The sequence below is a fragment of the Rattus rattus genome, chromosome 14 (genome assembly GCF_011064425.1).
Source record: "Rattus rattus isolate New Zealand chromosome 14, Rrattus_CSIRO_v1, whole genome shotgun sequence".
Taxonomy (NCBI): Eukaryota; Metazoa; Chordata; class Mammalia; order Rodentia; family Muridae; genus Rattus; species Rattus rattus.
In genome coordinates this window covers 68,586,508-68,607,657 of record NC_046167.1, presented here as the reverse complement: position 1 = coordinate 68,607,657, position 21,150 = coordinate 68,586,508, and the positions used below count along the sequence as shown (strand labels likewise).

At 38.0% G+C, this 21,150-nt stretch overlaps 2 protein-coding genes across 2 annotated transcripts in view; one reads left to right on the top strand and one right to left on the bottom strand.

The window, feature by feature from the left end:
- The window catches only part of Cenpp (centromere protein P), a 181,763-nt gene that overhangs the window by 16,758 nt on the left and 143,855 nt on the right, over window positions 1-21,150 (top strand). The gene's annotated exons all lie outside the window — the stretch shown is intronic.
- Ogn (osteoglycin) lies at window positions 1,532-20,356 on the bottom strand. Its single transcript, XM_032919612.1, has 7 exons — window positions 20,081-20,356; window positions 17,910-18,003; window positions 10,547-10,705; window positions 7,822-8,024; window positions 4,982-5,077; window positions 3,078-3,275; window positions 1,532-1,736 (listed from the first exon to the last, which is right to left on the bottom strand). Exons 1-6 carry the CDS (start codon window positions 20,252-20,254, stop codon window positions 3,105-3,107), a joined length of 897 nt encoding a protein of 298 aa, XP_032775503.1. The 5' UTR covers window positions 20,255-20,356; the 3' UTR covers window positions 1,532-1,736; window positions 3,078-3,104.

The following is a 21,150-nucleotide window of genomic DNA, read 5'->3' as shown; positions in this document are numbered from 1 at the left end:
GTTCTATTTTCTTCTTCTTTTTTTTTTTTTTTCGGAGCTGGGGACCGAACCCAGGGCCTTGCATTTGCTAGGCAAGTGCTTTACCACTGAGCTAAATTCCCAACCCTCTATTTTCTTGTATATATTTATTTCTGGGCACTTTAATTTTTATATCACTTATAAGTATGTAAATATGGCAGTAATATTGTTTCTCTTATTGTATTTTTATAAAAAGCCTTGAAGTTAATAGGTATGAGTCATATGTCTTGGTCCTTTTTCCAGTCTTTTTGTTTGTTTATTTGGGCTCTTTGGATAGTCTATATAAATTTTAGAGTAGATTCTTTTTTTAATGCTACTACAAAAGTATCATTGATACTTTTCATGGAGACTTCACTGAAGGTTGTCTTAACAATGTAAAATTTCCAGGCCATGAATACAGGTGTCCATTCTTTTATGTATATTGTCTTAGTGTTCTCATCTCTGTGAAAATACCATGACCAACTTAAAGAAGAAAGCATTCGTTTGGAGGTTTGCTTATATTTCAGAGGGTTAGTCCATAATTATCATGCACGGAGCATGGCAACAGGCAGGCTCGGTGCTGGAGAAGTAGTTGTAAGCTCACATGTGTTACAATCTTTGAGAGGTATGTTGGGCCTGGCATGGGCTTTTGAAACCTCAAAGGTCACCACCCCCAGTGACACACCTCCTCCAACCTTCTAATCCTTAGAACCGTTCACTTCCTGATGCCTAAGCATTCAAATATGTGAGCCAATGGGGGCTGTTCTTATTTATAACACCACAGGTGTCTCTGCGGGGGTGGGGGAGTATTTTTTTGCAGTATTCATAAGGTATAAATAATTTCAAAAAGTCTCGTTTTCATCTTATGTGTATAAGTGTTTTACTGCAATTTGTAAGTACACCACGTGTGTGCACTGCCAGTGGAGGAGAGAGAGTATCGGATTTCCTCTGTTCCGGAGTTGTTGGTATTGAAACCAAATTGGGGTCCTTTGCAAGAGCAGTAGGTTCTCTTAATCTCTGAACCATATCTCCTCCTATCCTGGTATGAATATTTTTTATTTACTTTCTTGAGTTAAAATTGTCAAGAATGAAACACCTATATAATAGAATGAAATGTAAGAATAATTTTACTTTTATTGTTTTCCTTTGCTTCATTCTGGATCTTATTTTTCAATATATGATATAAACTACCTATGCTCAAATTATCTTATCTGGGAATCTCAAGTTATTTAAGTAAGTTCTATAATTTACATTTTTTGCCAGTGTTCTTTCTCCCAATTATTGTTTTACTTAAACCATTGGTTTTAACCTTGAAAATTTACCTTATAATTATCTTATGGTCTCATTAAGTTTTATTAAACAAAGAATATAAAAGGCTGGGGATGTAGGCCAGTAGAGAATGCACAAGACGCCATGTCTGTATCCCCAGAACAACATACACCTCAAAAATACCAAACCATGTGTACTTGTGTGCATGTGTAGATGAGTACATTTTTCTTGTGAAAGCAAGAAAATTAATAGGCATACCAGAACATTGACCATTCTCAAACTTGTCACTTTATTTCTGTTGACTTATTCAAGACTATACTAATTTGTTTTTTCCATATAAACAGAACCCTTCTATTTGGATAGATTTTACAGTGTTTATTGTATATTTAGCTGAAATATGCTATTAAGTATCATAAAAGTAGAACTGTGTTCAGTGCTCTTGGTGAGCGTTCAGTCAGAGAAAATGAGGCCTGCGAACAAAATGATAAAGTTACTATAATTAACTTATAAAAACAAATGAACTAGTAGACATTATTAGAGCAATAGCTGTGGCCTTATAGATCACAGATGCTTTAATGATGAAAAGTTTCATCTGGGGTCAACCCTAACTGATGAGAGAAGGGTCAGTCTGGGTTGAAACAAAACAACCAAATGCTTAAAATGGATGTTCTAGGATGAACATGTAGAGTCTAATGTATAGCTTATAGTGGAAATGATATTGGTGTTTTTATATATAAAAGATGAATAATTTCTAAGACACTGATCATTTTGTATTCATCACCAAAGTAATAAAGTAATATTTGTGAGTGGGCTATGCACCTTCCTCTGCAGCTCCGTTTGGAACCTTAGTGTGCATTGCTCTCACTATCAGACTGGAGACTGGGTTTTCACTATTACATATATGTAGAGATCATGGCCAGTGAGAAATGGTACTCTTGGGCTGGAATTGGAATATACAGTTTGTTCAGGTGAACATGTATGTACAGGTGAAGCTGCACACAGCACAATGGGATATTTTATTTTCATTTCTTATATTTGAATAAATATACTGTGAGAAAGTGTATAGCTAATTTCATATTTCAGAATCTTTGTGCTTGCTTTCGCAACACATACACTAAAATTGGAATAAGAATCTTTAAAGCGAAGGAACCTTATTCTTTGAGAAATGGGTAGGAATTTTACTTTTTTTCTGACAGTTTTTTTAAAGTAATTGACTAAAGACTATGCACGTGACTACAAAGCAGGAGATTGAACTTTGCTAAGTTGGCTCTGTACCAAAGAGTAAAATTTTACTTCCTCTGGAAATGATTGCCTACATGTGGCTCCCCTTTCCTTAGGCTAAGTGAGAAATACAGTGAAGTAGCTGCCTGGACAGAAAGTGAGTTTCTGCTTTACAGAGAGCACCGGTGAGTCATAGGGTCAGGGGAAGGTCACTGGGAGCACTCGGCTCGCACAGGTTCTGGAGCATCTGTCTTAAATGCCTTTGAGACACAGTAAATGTTAAGGAAGGCAAAGTTGAGAGGTTTTTGGAATTCTCTGACTTCATTAGTCATGGCAATGGTGTGTGTGAGCAAGTGTTTGTGTAAAAGCGCACTGTTTAGATGGCGGTCTGCTACAACCACGGAGGTTTCTAATGCTGTTTATGTTCACGTTACTTTGTTTTGAACTAGGAGATTCAGGCTGGATTATTTTTATAATTACATTTCAGAAATTTGGACATCTTTGTTAAAACATAAGATTCCATCATAGTGAGATAAAACGATAATGTTAAACTAATGTGTATGTTCCTTCAGACATCAGGGTGCATGTACCTCAGATTATAAATGCACTGATGAAGGTTAAAAGTATGACCCTGTGGGTAATCTTTTTAAGCAGATAAAACTGTTTGGATGCTTTCCCAGAGCAATCGGATTGCCCTCCAGGCGGATCTCTTCGATACGCTCCCGAATGTACCGAGTGTCATTAGCCTTGCAGAATGTATCATCTGTAATTGAAGATATGCTGTTAAACTGAAAAACAAAAGCAAAAATATTCAGAAGTCTAAAACCAACTTTTTGTACATTATACATTAGGGTCACATAAAGATATTTTGCCAATAATGTAATCTTTTAAAAAATATTTCTAAAAAGTATTAGTTCATGGTGATGACACCCTCTTTTGCAACCTGAACATGTTTGTAAGAGCATAGTATTGTTCACTTGGAATATAGATAGAAACATGCAAGCTTAGAGAGAGGATCCTATTCTAAAGTGTTAACTCATAATGGTACTCTGTGCTTAAATACTTGTTAAAGACATGGAAAAGAATAAGTTGAAATTTGTGTGTTGCTGAGAATCAACTTTTTCTCATTTTCACTTTTTCCTCACTTTTTCCCACTTCATGCTCCTATAAAATGAGCTAAAAGATCTCCAAAAACATATGTTTACCTCTAATTGGAGAAAGTAGCACAAATCAAAACTTTGGATTCACTACTCTTTGGGGAAGAAAACATAAATCAGTGGTCTTCAAATCTGTGCTCAAGGTAACTGGAGATACACAGCACCTCGTGTCGGGTGCAGGCAGATTGCCCAGGTAGTTTAGCCTCCATTAATCTGGGCCTTTTCCCCTTCCCCAGGCTGGAGAGGGATCCTGGGTCCTGGAAGCCAGCACAGATTTGGACATAGAGATAGGAACTCCTAGAAAATTCTTGGATGTTAAGAGTATCTTTAGTTGTTTTTTATTTTCCTCTTTCATAATTTTGAATGATGATAATAAGGTAACTCTTAGTACCGTTCTAGAAAACCACAATATAGGGGAGAGACAAACAGATGCATGCTCTGGACTGTACCTGCAGTAGAAACAGTGTCGTCAGACCGAATTGTGATCTTAGAGTCTCCCTAGACTCAGCATTATCAGAACTGAATTTTAGAATACCCAACTGGTTTAAGAGAATTGGTTCATATTTAGAAAACAGCACAAGTTGTGTCATAGGTAGTGTCAGGAAAAAAAAAAAACAAAACACTGACCTCTCTTGAATTTAGGGTGACCATATGGCCTTGTGATTATATTCTATAGTTTTGCCTCCAACATCTACCTAAGATCTAAGGGTTCCAATTATGTACATGGTAACAGTGACTGCCTGATGCCCATCCCTTCTTCACCTCAGTCACTTTCAGTTTGAGAAATAAGGAGCTAAAGAATGCCATAAAGAAAAACTTTACAAATCAAATGCTCAGTGTTAGAATACCTGCCTGCTGTGTGTGAGGCCCTGTACTCAGTCCCCAGCACTACTTAAAGCCACAACAGACCGACTTGGAGGTGCCTAAAGATGGATTCTGCTTAAGAACAGACTTTGCAGGCTGGAGAGATAATTCAGCAGCTAAAAGCACTAACTGCTCTTCCACAGGACCAGGGTTCAATTCCCAGTACCCACATGGCAGCTCATAGCTGTCTATAACTCCAGTTCCAGGCACCCCGATATCCTCACCTAGACCTATATGCAGGCAAAGCACCAGTGCACATGAAATAAGTAAATCATTGAAAAAAGAACAGACTTTATACTTCCCAGACTGGTCTACTTAGCATACTCCGGACTGGACTTACACTTCTTATATAGGCACTGAGTGCTTTAGTGATGTAACCATATGACATAGGAATGAATGAATTTCTTGGTTAATAGTAAAAAAAAAAAAAAGTAGTTAATTAAAGCTAGTTATTGTGCAAAAAACAGTTGTACCTGAAGGTGAATTACACGTAGACTTTCTGGTAAATTAGGAGGCACAGATTCCAGATCATTATGGTCCAAATAGAGAAAAGAGAGTTTATTCAGTTTCTATAAAGAAAAATTTGAATGTTACTTAGGACTGTGCATTCTTTCCCATTACTCAAATAATGTGTACTTTAAAAACAGTACTGACATGTGCACACTTCAGTAGTATCAGTATTGGAGTAATAGTTTGTTATTGTTTTCAGCCTTACTAAATAGCGTGTTTTGGTTTTTAAGACATGATATCTAGCAGAGTTCTATTGCATGCTCCACGTTTCTCTGACCATTCATCCCATTCATCTCATCCCTGAATACTCAGTCTTTGAGGTTTGTCTAGGGAGCATCTGTGTGTAAGATTGGCTGAATTCTTCAAGTGTTTTGAGGCTTTCCATTGCGGTTCTACCTATATTTCTATAAAAATAGCTATTCCTAAGAGATTGTGCTTAGCAAGATGTTGCTTTCCTCAAGCAATTCGTCAAACATGCGATTTACATGATGTGTTTTCCCATGAGGGAGCTCTCTTGGAATTATTTTTTATAATCAATAAGTTACTACTGTATATGATTGTAGGCTGTTATTTCAGAATGTCTTTTGACATTACTCTTAATTTTATATGCATTTTTGCTGCCATGCAGATTTTATTATTGGTATGTGTGAGGGCGTCCCCCATGTATCTTAAACTACCTTAATACTCCGGTCGTCCTTCAGCTTCCCAGCTATCAGGATTACAGGCATGTTCTACTACGCCCCACTTGCTAATTCTTTGCTATTATTTCAAACTTCCTTTTTTCAATTTTTAAGAGATTGTGTATATTGTTCACATGTATAAGACATAGTGCAATGTTGTAAGTGAGGACAGCCCACAGCAGTTGATTCTCTGTTTCCATGTTTGACCTGGGGATCAAACTTGACAGGAAACGCCCTTTCCTGCTGAGCGATCTCCATACCCTTTATCCTTTCTTAAACATTCTACTTTCTACCATATGACACCAACTATCTTTCCAGGACTGCTTTTATGGAATTGTAGTAACCTGACTTTACTAATAGTTATTGCAACCCTATGGCATTCAGTAAAGTAGACATTTTTATCATTTTCATACCAACTTGCCCAATATCTCTTTTGTATAATCCAAAATATTTAAACTAACCTACCTGCCTACCTTCCTTCTTTCCTTCCTTCCTTCCTTCCTTCTTTCCTTCCTTCCTTCCTTCCTTCCAGGATGAGTACGGTCATCCTAACTTTCCCAGGCTTGCCTTCACCTGTGGGTCTTAAGCAGCCTCTTGCTTCACCTTTCCAAGTAGCTTGCACTACAAGGAATTGCACCGCGTCCTGCTCTAAACATTCTGTGACTGCTAGTTATTCAGAGACTCACCTACTTAAATTCATTTCTTTAGATTACAAAATTAAATTTAAAAAAGTGTGTGTGCATGCACACATGTCCATGTGTTTTGAGACAAAATTTCTCTTATCTGGCTGTCCTGGAGACTGACCTCAAAATCAGAGATCCACCTGCCTCTGCCTCCCAAAGGCATACACTACCACTGCCTGTCTTGGAAATATTTTCTAAACAGGCAGTTATGGATGGATGAAATATTTTCATGATATATAAACTAGGATAAATTAGAATTTGGTAAGTTTTGGTTCTTCTAATCTTATGACATTGCCTGAACTAGTCTTAAACTTCAGGTCCTCCTGCCTTGGGGCTCATGGATAACTGGAATTGCAGGTGTGTAAGATCTTGTCCTTGTTATTGTTATTATTGTCTTTATTTTTGAAATAGTGTCCCACTGTATAGCCCCGGCTGACTGGAACTTGCTATGTAAACCACACAAGCCTCAAAGGTACAGAGATCCTCGTTCCTCTGTCATGTCCACCATGCCCGGCATCTTGCCTTTTGAATAAGGTTTCTTCTTCCAGTAGTAGCTTGAGCATCTCATGCTTTTGCCTGAGGCAACCTTCTAGGGCAGAGAGTGGTTGGTTATATCATAACTATGAAAGTTCTGGACTGATGTGATTAATTTTTAATTTCATAAAACATTTCTATTCTTTTGGAATTACTTGATTTATTCTTTGAGGAACACTGCTATGTTATCCACTAGAGTTAAATATAAAAGATATTGGCTATTCCTGGTCAATAAGAACAATACAAATCTTTTAAAACACTGAGCTAGTAATGTTTACTTTCAAATATAAAAATGTTCCTTTACTATTAATAGAAAACACCCATTTCTCTGTCTTTATATAATATTTGTTGTCGTATACATACTTTGCATGTTTGATTTTGTTTCATGCTGGGGGTTGATCTCAGGGCTTCAAGCATGCTAAGCATACTTTCTACCATCAAGGTATATCGCCAGCCATACATACATATATAGTGACCCAATGTTCCCTTGTAGAATGTATGTCATTTTGTTAAGTTCTGAAAATATTGTTCTGGATACACGCCAGCTCCAGCCGTCTCTACTTCGTATCTTGCTGCACACAGATATGCCTTAGTGGTAGTACAGGGCAGATCGGAGGGAAACCAAACTCCCGTGTAAAGACATTCTCACTGGGTCAGCGAGGTGCCGCCTGCAGCTATTAACTTGTCGCTGCCAAGCTTGAAGACTGGACTCCCAGCCCCAGCCCCAGCCCCAGCCCCAGCCCCATATGGTGGAAGACAGAGCAACTTCCACACGTTATCCTTGGCCCTCTACGTGTATACCTGATATGAGCCAACATACAAAAAAATACACACAATAAGTAAATGTAATAAAGACTTAAAATATAATCGCAGATACTGCGTTTAGTCATACTGTGGAATACTTACTTTGAATGTGTTTGCTTTAATTCCTTTACTCTTGATTTTGTTGTATTTGGCATTGAGTAAAGTAAGCTTCGGAGGAAGAACTGGGAGTCTTAGTAGTTGGTTTTCAGCAAGTGTAAGTTCTTCTAACAGAGAAAGTTTTGAAAAAGTACCATCTTCTATGTCTTCTATCAAATTTCCCGTAAAATCAAGTCTTCTTAAGTTAGCTTGAGGGAGATAAACATAACAATGTGCTAGGATCTCATTGTATAGACTGAAGAAAAGCATTTAACAGACCGCTCAAGGCCCTAAGTCTCTGTTCAGGGCCCAGAATAGGATTTGTAGTTAGTAACTCAGTCAAGTTTGTCTAGCAGTGTTGACCGTCTGACCTACAGCCCGGTGCAGCTGTGCTCTCAGGTGCTGGAGGCTGAGCCGGAGGCGTCATGCTTGGTCGGCAAGCACTGGACCACTGAGCTACAGTCACAACCCCATAAGTAACGCTTTGTTGAATATTGAGTCTTTCTGTGCAAAACTTCTTACTTCTTAGAATGTATGATTCAGAAGGAATCTTACAGTTAATAGTCTTTCTATCCAAACATATCAAAAGAAATTCTTATTGCACATTATAGAGAGTAATTTTGGTTAATTGGATTTAAGCATGTAATTATTATTTTAATTTTTTGTCAGCATGTTGCATTATAATTGTGGGTACATTGTGTTAATTTGTCTGTGCCTTCTTAGTTAAAAACAAAGACCACATGGTGCAGACTGAGACTGAGACATAGTCGCTCGCTCACTCATTGTGTGTGTGTCCTTCTTTGTTGGGGACAGCTCAGGCTGGGATGGTTTGGATATACTTTCTTTTCATTCACAGTAGCTGTTTTCTAAAATGTTGTTTAACACTGAGTTAGTGAATACAGAAGTTGCTTCTAGGAGAGTCCCAGAGGCAGGTGCTCACGAGCTTCTGCTCACTTGTTTTTGCCAACCAATTAGTATGAACCTACCTTGCTGTATGTATATTTTTGTTTAAAGAGTTTAAATATACCCTGTGGGTTCATGAGCGCTGATATAACTCATGCTCGAGTGTAAATTTCTCTGACACTTGTATTTTCTGCGTAGGCTCATCGCTGCTGCCCTGCATCTTGAAATCTAGATGGCACTTCAGCACTATACTTGTTGCCAATGCAACTAACATTGCCAACATAAAGCAGAAAGCTGTGAAAAAGCATGATGCTAGATGGGCTGAATGAGAGACAGCTACGTTTTATGACAGTTGAAAGTAAAGCATTGCCTTGTTCTATCTTAGTTGGAAATACGTATTTTGAGTACCTCGGTTTCGTTGTTGTTAGGCTTCATTCCATAAATGTAAAGTTAAAGAAGCCATGCATGTGGCACAGTGGCAGAGAGCACTTGCTTAGTGTGGGGCCAGTCGTGGACTCAACTGCTGTACTGCCAGTAAATAGGTAAAAGGTAGTAAAGCCAGCATGTTACTTGGTTGTGATTTTCTTTAGAAACACTTGACTTAGGAATCTGGAAAGCTGGCAAGGGATGAGTAATCCAGGACTGGCACTTGGTACTGCAGAGAGAGACAGTAGTAGTATGCTGACCACAACACCTTAGTTCAGTTAAAGTTTGTTAGGACACCAAATGGCTGCTAATGCTCTGGCAAAGAAATAACTGAATTAACTGCAATTGTTTCAGAACTGTCTCCATCGAATCATCTAAGGATTGGTTCCATTTCATGGTAATGAGTACAGCTTGGTAGTTTAAAGTTGTTCTCACCATAGGAAGAACAACAATATCAACCAACCAAGCCCCACCAGAGCTTCCAGAGACTAAACCACCAACCAAAGAGTACATATGGAGGAACCCATGACTCCAGCCACATAGTGGCAGAGGATGGCATTGCCCAGCACCAATGGGAGAATAAGCCCTTGGTCCCGTGAAGGTTCATTTCCCCCAATGTAGGGTAATGCCAGAGCATTGAGGTTGGAGTGGGTAGGTGCGAATGGAAGAATCCTCATAGAAGCAGAGGGAAGGGAAGAGAAGAGGGGGTGTGGGAGAAAGGGGAGAGGGGATAACGTTTGAAATGTAAACACATGAAATATCCAAGAAAAATAAAATAATAATAAAAGTTGTTCTTCAGCTATTTTTTATGTGTGCATGTGTTTATCTGTGTGTCGAGAGGTGCACATGTGAGTGCAGGAGTCCAGACAAGGTCCTGGAAGAGCAGCAGATACTCTTAAACACCGAGTCACCTCTCCTGCTCTCTCTCCAGATATTTTGAATGTACCCAGGTTTAGTTAAAGGAGCCAGGAGGTTGTAATCTTAGCACATGGGAATTGAAGGCAAGAGGGGAAGAGTTCAAGATCATCATCCGCTACTGTAATACTGAGTTCACGGACAAAAGAAAACAAAACAAAGAATGAAAAAGTAATAAACATTAAGGAAAACAAAAAGTTTGCGTATTTATGGTTATAGTAAAATAGAACATTTAGAAGCATCCAGGTTGCACTGACACTGCCTCCCACCTGAACAGTGTGTGTATCGAGACAATACCTGTGTAAGACGGAGTAGCAAAGTCACCAGGAAAGAATGGCCACAGAAGTCTATGGAAAGGAGATTCGTGTAAGAAAAAAGTGATTTTTATAAAGTGTATGTTGTGTACTTGAGTGGTCCAATAGTGCTGCCCTTACATGTAGCAAGTGAAAAATACATCGAAACTTGGGCTTTGATATTTAAAACTTACGCATGTCTGCAAAATCCTTGGCAGTCAGCTTTTTAATTTTGTTGAATCGTGCATAAAGATAAGCTGATTCTTTTGGCAGTGGTGGTACAGCATCAATGTCAACTTCTTCACAGTAGACAGAGCCACTTAAACAGACACACAACAGGCATGTGGGCATTTCTAAATTAGGAGACAAAATTGAAAGCGTAAACTAATTTGAAAATATTTGTCATCTGATGGTAAAATTATTATTATAATGAATACTGTGATTTGAAAAGAAAGGTTACAGAATCATTGGTGATGTCAGGAAAGATGATTATGGTAACCAATAACCTGTATTGTGCTGGATAATTCATCAAAACTTTACTTAGTCTATATTTTACTTAGTCTATGGTCCAGTATCATCACTTTACTTATTACCTATTTTCTCGTAGCTATCAGGAGTACTCAAGAATCTTTTATTCTGTTGGTGCTTTTGGAAAAATTTATCTTTTCTTCATTGAATTGCCAACACTTTGTCAGCAAGCACATGTAATAGAAGAGTATTTCTGGACTCTAACATTCATGCTTGTGGAGTCAGAGAGCTACTTAGGAGTCCGTTCTTTCCTTCTACCAGGGATTGAACATAGGCCATTGGCAAGTGCTGAGGCAGGCCAGCGCACTGGCCCTCCATTGATCTCTTAAAGAAAAGTGTATGCCAATACCATGAGCCCAATGCTTTTATAATGTGTAAAACTATCCAGCTTTATTCTTTTATAATGTATAAAACTATCCAGCTTTATTCTTTTATAATGTGTAAAACTATTCAACTTTCTTCTTCAACTCTTTTTTGATTACTTTTTTATCCTTTTGATAGTTACACACACACACACACACACACACACACACACACATATTCATGTTTTGTTGAATACTTTTAAATTAAGTATGTCCATTATTATTTATGATCAAACTCATGGGCAACATCTCATGATGTCCTAAATCCATCTTGCATTTCCCTACCCGAGTCCTGAAATTTGCCATCTTTTCACTGTGTCTCAGTGGAGAATGGTGTTAGAAACTAAGGACTAAGTACAGAGAATGCTCAGTGTTCTTGGAGTCTCTTTGCTGCAGACTCTTTCCAGCAGATAAGGCAAAGAAATAGAAGTATATGCATTTTCCATATGGAAATACTGTACATGTATTCATACAACACACAAAACACATATAAACTCATATATTGTAAATGTGTGCATGTATATATTCATGTATGTGTAAATGCATAGCATATTAGCATAGACACCAGAGGTGAAAACTCATAGTAGATTTTCATCTGTCTGTCTCTCTCCGTGTGTGCGTGTGTGTGTGTGTGTGTGTGTGTGTGTGTGTGTGTGTATTGATATCTCTGCTCTAATCTAGCTCCAAGGTGTTCTTTTTAGCTTTCTGCCTTTCTCTGTTTATAATGATCTTCTGTAACATTGAAAACATGACTCTTGTTAAGTAATGCTTACTCAGTCTAGAATACAAACTAAGCACTTTTAATATTATCCCACAGCACTATGCAAATAAACCTACCAACGAGAATTTAGTATAGTCATGGGCATGTAATGCTATTTTGGCTAATGACAAGTTTAATGTGTGACAATAGTTTCAGATTTAATGTAACTGAAAATTTTGTATTATCCAAGTGACATTATGGTTGTCAGAAAGTCCCATGCAATGCATTGCTCATGTGTGTTTGTGTGTGTACATATATTCTTGTCTTGTATGTGTGTTGATGCTAGGCATGCAGACTTGTTGCATTGCCAGTTTCTAAAAGTAGAGCAAAACTATAGCATACTATTTAGTAATGATAATAAGCGATTGAGTTACTAGCATACATACTGTATTTTGACTTTGCTTTGGAGTGTGACTTATTTTAATTTCTGTAGAAGAACATTGTTATTCTACCAGCAGCTTTGTCATCTTGCATCTACAGAATCTCTTGTATTTAATTTAGTCTTATTTTTTTCTTCACGCCCCTGGGAGCACTGCAATAGACTTAACACCCACACCCATTTGTGCACACTCAGACACACACACACACACACACACACACACACACACACACACTATATGGCCTAGGATGTATAGTATGTATAAGTAGTTTATGGTGTTTATATTATTTTAAAAGTCGTCTACTGTATAGTATAAGGACAATGTAGCCTGTCTCTTTTACGGTAGTTATAAAGCATTTTGTGTGTGCTGTGTTTGCACGCACACATGGACACAGAATGGGAGTCGGATGGTGACTTGGGTGGGCTACCTTCTTCCACCTGTGGGGTCTTGGAATCACACTGAGGACATCAGGCTTGATACAGGTGCCCTCCGCTGTGTCTCACTAGCCCAGTTGTTGTCTAAACAATACATGGCTGCTTCTGATTTGTTTTGCTTTAGCTTCAAAATATAGAGTCAAATACTGTGTTTAAGATTTGGTTGGATTCTTTTTTTTTCTCCATCACTATGTTATGTTAATTCTAAATGCAATTAACTATGGTTTTATTATTATTACTTTTTTTTTTACACTCCAGTTGTTATCCCCCTCCCAGTCCTCCCTCCCACAGTTCCTCATCTCTTTCCCCTTCCCCAATCCCCAAAAGGATATCCCCATCACCCCCCACTGCCAGGCCTCCCTACTCCCTGTTTTAATATTTATATTTCTATTTTTTATATAAATTTGTCTTTACTGACTTTAAATATGTGTTTGTTTGCTGTGATGGTTTGTATGTGCTTGGTCCAGGGAGTGGCCATATTAGGAGGTGTGGCCTTGTTGGGGTAGGTGCTTGGGCTATAAGACCCTCACCCTAGCTCCCTGGAAGTCAGTCTCCCACTAGCAGCTTTCAGATAAAAATGTAGAACTCTCAGTTCTGCCTGCACCAGGCCTACCTGGATGCTGCCACGCCCCCACCTTGATGATGATGGACCGAACCTCTGAACCTATAAGCCAGCCCTAATTAAATGTTGTCTTTTTAAGAGTTGCCTTGGTCATGGTGTCTGTTCACAACAGTATAACTGTAAGACATTTGCTTATATGAAACAGCATTGTTCTAAAAAAAAAAAAAAAAATGAAGCCTACACAAAGACTGCAAACTCACCCCAGATCTTCAGCCTCTCAGTCTTCCCTTCCTTCTTTCACTTGTCTCCTTGGTATAACTGGCCTGTGTGGTTTATGTTTTTTGTTTTTTAAATCTCCAGATTTAACCCAGAGTCCTACAGATGCTAGGCAAGTATCCTACCACTTAGCCAACTCCTCAGCCCCTGTCAGTTTTTAGAGTACACCTCTTCTGCATTTCTTTTCACACATCAGCTCTTACTCCATGTAATCTCTGTGGTGGGCAGCATGTGAGAGACCCGCTGTTATGGTTTACTTCTCTCACACACTTACTTGTATGTTGGAAATCACTCTGTGTCCACACTGGTCACCCTCACTCTTTGGTTTGCCCTTTTATTTTGCTTTGTTTGTGTTGTTGTTGTTTGTTGTTTGTGGTTTGGTGCTTGGCTTTTGTTGTTTTGTTTTTCTTGTTGTTTTAGATAACAGAGTCTGTTAAAATGCTGTATGAATGAGAATGACCTTGGATTTCTGATCATCTTGCTTCCACCTCATGTTCTGAGATTGCAAATATGTACTACTATTAACAGTGTTGCAGGGACGGGGCATTAACCCCAAGGTTTCCTGCATGCTAAGCAAGCACTTTACCAACTAAGCTACATCCCCTGGTCTTGTCTCTGTCTTGCTGTAGCTGTTTGCCCAGTGTTTGGGCTAGTGGGTGACTTTACTTTTTGATTTTGGATATGGGTCTTCAGGGTAAAATAATAAAATGTGGTGACTCTGTCAAAAGTAAGTGTGAGGGTAAGGGAACAGCTCAGTAGTAGTTCTTCTAGCAGACAATTGGCCTCCATTTGGATTACAAGCACTGCCAAGAAAACAAGTGCATCTCTATAACAAGGACACGTGCTCCACTATGCTCATAGCAGCCTTATTTATGATAGCCAGAACCTGGAAAGAATCCAGATGTCCCTCAACAGAGGAATGGATACAAAAAATGTGGTACATCTACACAATGGAGTACTACTCAGCTATCAAAAACAAGGACTTCATGAAATTCATAAGCAAATGGATTGAACTAGAAAATATCATCCTGAGTAAAGTGAGGTAACCCAATCACAAAAAAAACACACATGGTATGCACTCACTGATAAGTGGATATTAGCCCAAAAGCTCGGATTACCCAAGATACAATCCACAGACCACATGAAGTTCAAAAAGAAGGATGACCAAAGTATGGATGCTTCAGTCCTTCTTAGAAGGGAGAACAAAAGTATTCATAGGACGAAATACAGAGACAAAGTTTGGAGCAGAGACTGAAGGAAAGGCCATCCAGAGACTCTCCCACCTGGGAATCTAGCCCATATACATAGAGCCACCAAACCCAGACAATATTGCTGATGCCAAGAAGTGCATGCTGACAGGAGCCCGATATAGCTGTCTCCTGAGAGGCTCTGCTAGAGCCTGACAAATACAGAGGCAGATACTTGAAGCCAACCATTGAACTGAGAACGGGTTCCCCATTGGAAGAGTTAAGAGAAAGAATTAAAGGAGCCAAAGGGGCTACCAACCACATAAGAACAATAATACCAACCAACCAGAGCTTCCAGGACTAAACCACCATCCAAAGAGTATACACAGATAGACCTATGACTTCAGCTGCATAAGTAGCAGAGGATGACCTTGTTGGGCACGAATGGGAGGAGAAGCCCTTGGTCCTGCCAAGGCTAGACACCCTCCCCACCCCCAGTGTAAGGGAATGTCTGGGTAGGGAGGCAGAAAAGGGTAGATGGCTGGGGGAACACCCTCCTGAAGAAGGGGAAGGGGAGGATGGGATACAGGGTTTATGGAAAACTGGGAAAGGAGATAACACTTGAAATGTAAATAAAAAATCCAATAAAAAAGTGCGTCTATTTTGATTTTGTTAAATGCTGCCAAATACCTGTCTAGAAGTGTTGTACTAACTATATTTCTGCTTACAATATATTTGTTACTAGCTGGGCATGGTGGTACATGCCTTTAATCTCAGCATTTGGGTGGCAGAATCAGGCAGATGGCTAAGTTTGAGGCTAACCTGGTCTGTAGAATGAGTTCCATGACAGCCAGGACTACACAGAGAAACCCTATCCTGAACCCCACCATCATCAAAACAAACAAACAAAAAAGAATATTTGTTACTATACAACTTTGACTATGGAATATTTTGGCGTACTCTCTTTGTTTGTTTTAAATGTACATTGGTGTTTTGACTGCTTGTATGCCTGTGTAGTGTGTCAGATCCCCTGAAACAGGAGTTACAGACAGCTCTGGGCTGCCATAAGGGTGCTGGGAATTAAACCCCAGTCCCCCACTCCTAACTTCCGAGTCATCTTTCCAGCCATTGTCTTCATTTTTATCAATCAGATTAAGTACTGGTGAAATGTCAATGTAATTTTTCTCTTTTCTTTTTTTAATGAAAATTGAGATTGAACATCTTTTCATATATTTAGTGTCACTTTAAAATCATTTTTAATGGTCTTTATCACTTTTGACCATTTTCCAAGTGTATTCTTAATTTTTAATTAAAAATATCTTTGTGTATTTGTTTTGTGTATGTGTGCATGAACATTTGTGCTTGCTGTGTCACATGTGTAGAACTTGGAGTACAAGTTGCAAGTTAATTCTGTCCAACATGTAGGACCTGGGGATTCATCTCAGATAGTCAGGACTTGGCCCTTTGCCATGTTACTGGATCTCAAATGTGGTTTTGTTCAGTTTCTTTTCTTCGATTTATGAGTTCTTTATAAATTAGAGATATTACGTCTTTATAATATATTACAAATATTCTCCCCATTTTGGTTGCCTTTTGCTTTATGCAAAAGTGGCTTTTTTATAATTTTATAGAGTAACTTTAAAAATATTTTTATTAAAACATCTGGATTTCAAGTTACCCCACTACCAGACTGTCTACTTATGCTTTCAAGGTAATATCTCACACATGCAGATCCCTAATCTTTCTTAAGTTTATTTTTCTTTTGTTTAATGAAATATGAATCTAATTTATCTCTCTCCAAATATCTATGTAGCTCTCCTAGACTTAGCTATTTAAAATATGTCTCCCTTGGTGATTGAGTGCTTGAGTACTTTTCCATGCTTTCATTATATATTCAATGTCTTTCTGTTTCTGTACGTGTCCGATCTTCTTAATCTGTGTCAATGGTATTTGTGCATTATTCCCAGCTTGTTAAACATGGTATGTTCTATTGGCACTTGTTCAGTGTTTCCACATGGATTTTTATACTTTTCTGTATGTGTATATTTTAGAACCAACTTTGCAAGCATTATCAAAACTTGGCAATTGTAGTGGGATTGTCTATACTTTCTGAATTTAGAGAATAATATCTTTATGGTATTGAATCATCCTATCTAAGAAAAGGATGCTTTTCTTATTATTCAAGTCTGTTTTAGGATGTATTTTCTGGTTTTGGTTAATTTTAATGTTATTGTAGCAGGATAGGAATGGGTCAGTATTCTCATGCTCTTGTGTGAGACCAGATTTTGTAACATAAGAAGTGAAATCAAACAAGGAACTATCAAGGATAGCTTGTGCTTTGTTATTTTACCAAGATTTCCCTATGGATTTCATGGAAGCAGACTTTGCAGTTAGTCATGTAGAAGTTTTTTCGCTCTCTCTCTTTTTTTTTTTTTTTTTTGCTTTTCTTTTTTGTTTGCTGCTTTTGTAAACTACTAGTCATTGAATTTAAAGCCTCATGCAAACACTGTCAGTACACCCCAGATTCTGTGAGTTTCATAAAGATAGTAATTAATTGTATTATATTTACCTCACCCCAAGGCTATTGATTGTATTTGAAGAATAATCTTTAGGTATTTCTTAATTTGTTTGTTTTTAAGGCAAGGTCTTGTTATGTATGCTTTGCTAGCCTGAGACTTGGCTTTGTCTAAGACTGACTTAGAACTCTTTGAGATCTGTCTGCCTTTGTCTCCCAAGTGCTGGGATTGGTAAAGCTGTATGATTATTGGCCTGACTTTTGAATTGATTTTATGTGGACAGAAACACAGGTTTTCTAAAGGTTAGGTTTAGAAAAAGTGTTAGATGTTCTTGAACATTCTGGTCCACAGTTTTCCCTCACAGTGTGCAGTGTTAGTGATGAGCACATCCCATACGTCTACAGACTTTATTTACCATTGGAGATGAAATTTCAGTCTATAATTGACTATGTCTTGAAGCAAATTTTGATTACTACAAAGAACGAAATTTCTTGTAAGTATTCTAAAATGATACTTTTCACAATTACTAGATGCTGGATTGTTCATACTTACCATCATTTTCTTTCTTGGTGGGCACTGATGGTATGACTTCATCTTTTTGTAACTGAAGACTTTTCTCATCAGGAATTATCATAGTTTCTTTTTCCTATTGTAAAGGTAGAAGTTTGTTATCACAAGTCTGACTGACAACCAGAGGGATCATAAGCACTTTTCTTAGTCACAGTTAGAGGTATTTAGTTAAGATTTTGTCTTATGTATATGCATTTTGTTTGTATGTATGGATATATGTAAGTTTGTATGTGACACACATGTTGGAAAAGGACAACTTGTGAAAGTCAGTTCTCTCCACCATGTAGGCTTAGGGGGTCTATGGTGTAAGAGACTTTATCTTGCAGTTCTACCTCAGCAGTGCAGTATCTTAGCACTCTGTTAAGATTGTATACACAGTTCCATTTCTTTATTCATTAAACCACACTGTAAATACTCTAGGTAGAATATGCATTCCTGGGGTTGGGGATTTAGCTCAGTGGTAGAGCGCTTGCCTAGCAAGCACAAGGCCCTGGGTTCGGTCCCCAGCTCCGAAAAAAAAAGAAAAGAAAAAAAAAGAATATGCATTCCTTAGTAAAAGAATCACCTTTTACATTTTTCTGTTGTGGTTAGCTGAACCTCAGCACTTGGTATTATCCCAGTGACCCTTCTCTGAATGGGAGTGAGTCTTCCACGGTGAACCATTCTGTGTGCTCTTTCACGTAAGCTACTTTCCTTCTTTCTCTTCCCACCCTTCGGAGCCACAGCACAGCTTCTTTCATGGCCTGGACGCTTTCCTGCTGTCAGCTTAGGACGGAGGAGCCCTTGGATTCTATCCTCTTCACCCGACCAGGCCAGTGGTATAGGCTCTTAGCACCATGGAACCAGAATTGTCACTTGCCCTCTGTCCTCCTGTCAGACCACGTGTTTTCTGCTAGTAGATTGTAATTTATTACATGAGGACCTACTCACTCTGCTTTTTTTTTCTATTATGGCTCCACGTTATCTCAGGGCACTCGACCTTGTGTTTGCCCCCATTTCTGTGTATAAATATATCACTCTTCCCACTGAGTTCTCCACACAAGTACGGGTCCACACATTGATATGGACGAAAAACTGCTTACAGCTCCGTGAAGTTAACCAGAAAGCTTTAAGAGTCAAGGAATTTTGAAAGTATCCCTTGCATTTGGTTGACAGACTCAGAGCATTCTAGTTAGACAATAGGTGATGCGCCTGTTTGTTTCATTGTTTTGTTTTTTAACTTGAAGCTGTTGCTGGAGATATCTGTCCGTTTTGTCTTAACTGTGTCTTAACTCATTCCCTTAGAAAAAAAGGAACTGTAGCGTTAACATTGGCTCATTGTGAGTTAAGAGAGGATAAAAATTTGGACTGGTTAATTTGAAAATCTTCACCATCTGATTTGTAGTTAAAAAAGAACTTTTAAAGTAGTGAATATTACCATGTATCTGACTCTAATTTTCCAGTATGTATGTGCACAACACACAGTGGGCAGCACATAGGTTTATGCTCTGTTAACATTCTTGTCTAACCAGTGTTCAGTTCTGTATGACCAGAAACAAACACACACACACACACACACACACACACACACACACACACACACACACACACACACACAGCTTTGCTGTGAAGGTTAAATGTGAGTGATGAGGTGTATTAAAGCCATAACTCAGTGACATGTTATTCAAGATCCTTAGTACAAATTGGTAGAGTCAAGATATGATTAAAAATAAATCCTTGTAGTAAGGAGTTTTTTAACTATTGGTACTCTATGTGATTGGCATGCATAGTCAGTAAGTATTCTTACATTCCTTTCCTAGAACTGTATTTTTCTGAATTCTATAAACATAAGTTGACAATACATCTTTTTTAAATTTAGTTTTAAGGCAGTATAACTTGCAACTATAGGACATCATGTAGCATTATTTAATATAAATTTTAACTATCAGAGATTACCTTAATGTCTGTCTCTTACATTAGATTCTCTCTAGATACTTTTGTTTATCATAGTTACTAATTATTAATTCAGTAATCATACACACTTGAAAAATATAATTACTTTAACTTTTAAAGTGCCTCTCCTTCTGAACTTATCAAATACTGAAGTAAGGGGAAAAGCATGCATTTAAATGGGTATCATTTTAGAATGTAAATTTAGAGTAGAAATAAAATACCTTAATATTTTTCCCATCCAGGTATTTATCTTCATAATCCTGGATAAATTTGGTTTCTTCAGAATTGTCTGTTCCATACTTAGAGTTAACGTGTGAGTCCAGCTGAGTTTGTGGTGTTTGCTGTGTCAGAGGCACGAACAATAGCAGGAGAAGTGTAGGATGCACAGTCTTCATTGCAGCAAACACAAGGTGACTAGAAGTTGGGAAATACTGACCTGATGACTGTGGAACAAACCTCTTTTTTCCCTGGAAGAAAGAATGTAGGCCATGGAAGCAGTATTTAAAAGCTTGGAGAATATTTTGGCAGGGTGGATGCAGTAGGGGCTAGAGAACAAGTATTTAACCCTCAGTGGTCCTTAATTAGAGACAATGTTTTATGTGCCAGTGAAGATTCTGAAAAATTCAGAAAGTAGTTTTATTTCTTACCCATCAACAATTTTAAAACTGCTGGTAAGTTTATTAAATGCCCAAAGTCTTGAGTAGAGTTATTGTGTGCAGTCAAAATCTTCTCAGGGCACCTGCAGTATAAATGGTTAACACAAAGATCCATGAGCCTGTGTCATGTGAGTTAAAAATATCATATTTCAGCATTGCTGCTTTAAAGGAACTCTTGATTCATATTGATGTAAAAAAAAAAAAAGCAGTTCTGAGAAAAGGTTTAAAACTTAAAACCTTAGGTTTAACATCTTCAAAAGTAGACATTAACACTTTTAAGTGGTATAGAATATAGGAAAAAACATTTAATTTATCTAGTTTTATAAATAACAGATTGTTACTAGTTGTAGTTAATGATGTTGCCTTTTTAAGCTTAAAATATAACAACTTCACCAATACCACTTCAGACTGGGGTAATTTAATAAAACTTTAAGCGAGGAACTTTGGAGGATGTACTGGAAAGATTCTTTGAGGCACACCAGTGAATTTCAGCTGCTGAGTATACACTTCAGACTTTTTAAAAACTACAAACAGACTCACTTAGAGGTGCTGATGCTGCGTTTATAGATGCCAGTTTGTCAAAAATCCAGTGGTTGAGATTTCAAAATAAAATGGGATTGTAACTGTTTCTGCTT

Coding starts and splice junctions, on each gene's coding strand:
- Ogn (XM_032919612.1), bottom strand. CDS start 20,254: ATGAAGACTGTGCATCCTACACTTCTCCTGCTATTGTTCGTGCCTCTG. Junction 18,004..20,080: donor TGGATGGGAAAAATATTAAG/GTATTTTATTTC, acceptor CCTTTACAATAG/GAAAAAGAAACTATGATAAT. Junction 5,078..7,821: donor TTAAAGCAAACACATTCAAA/GTAAGTATTCCA, acceptor TTTTCTTTATAG/AAACTGAATAAACTCTCTTT.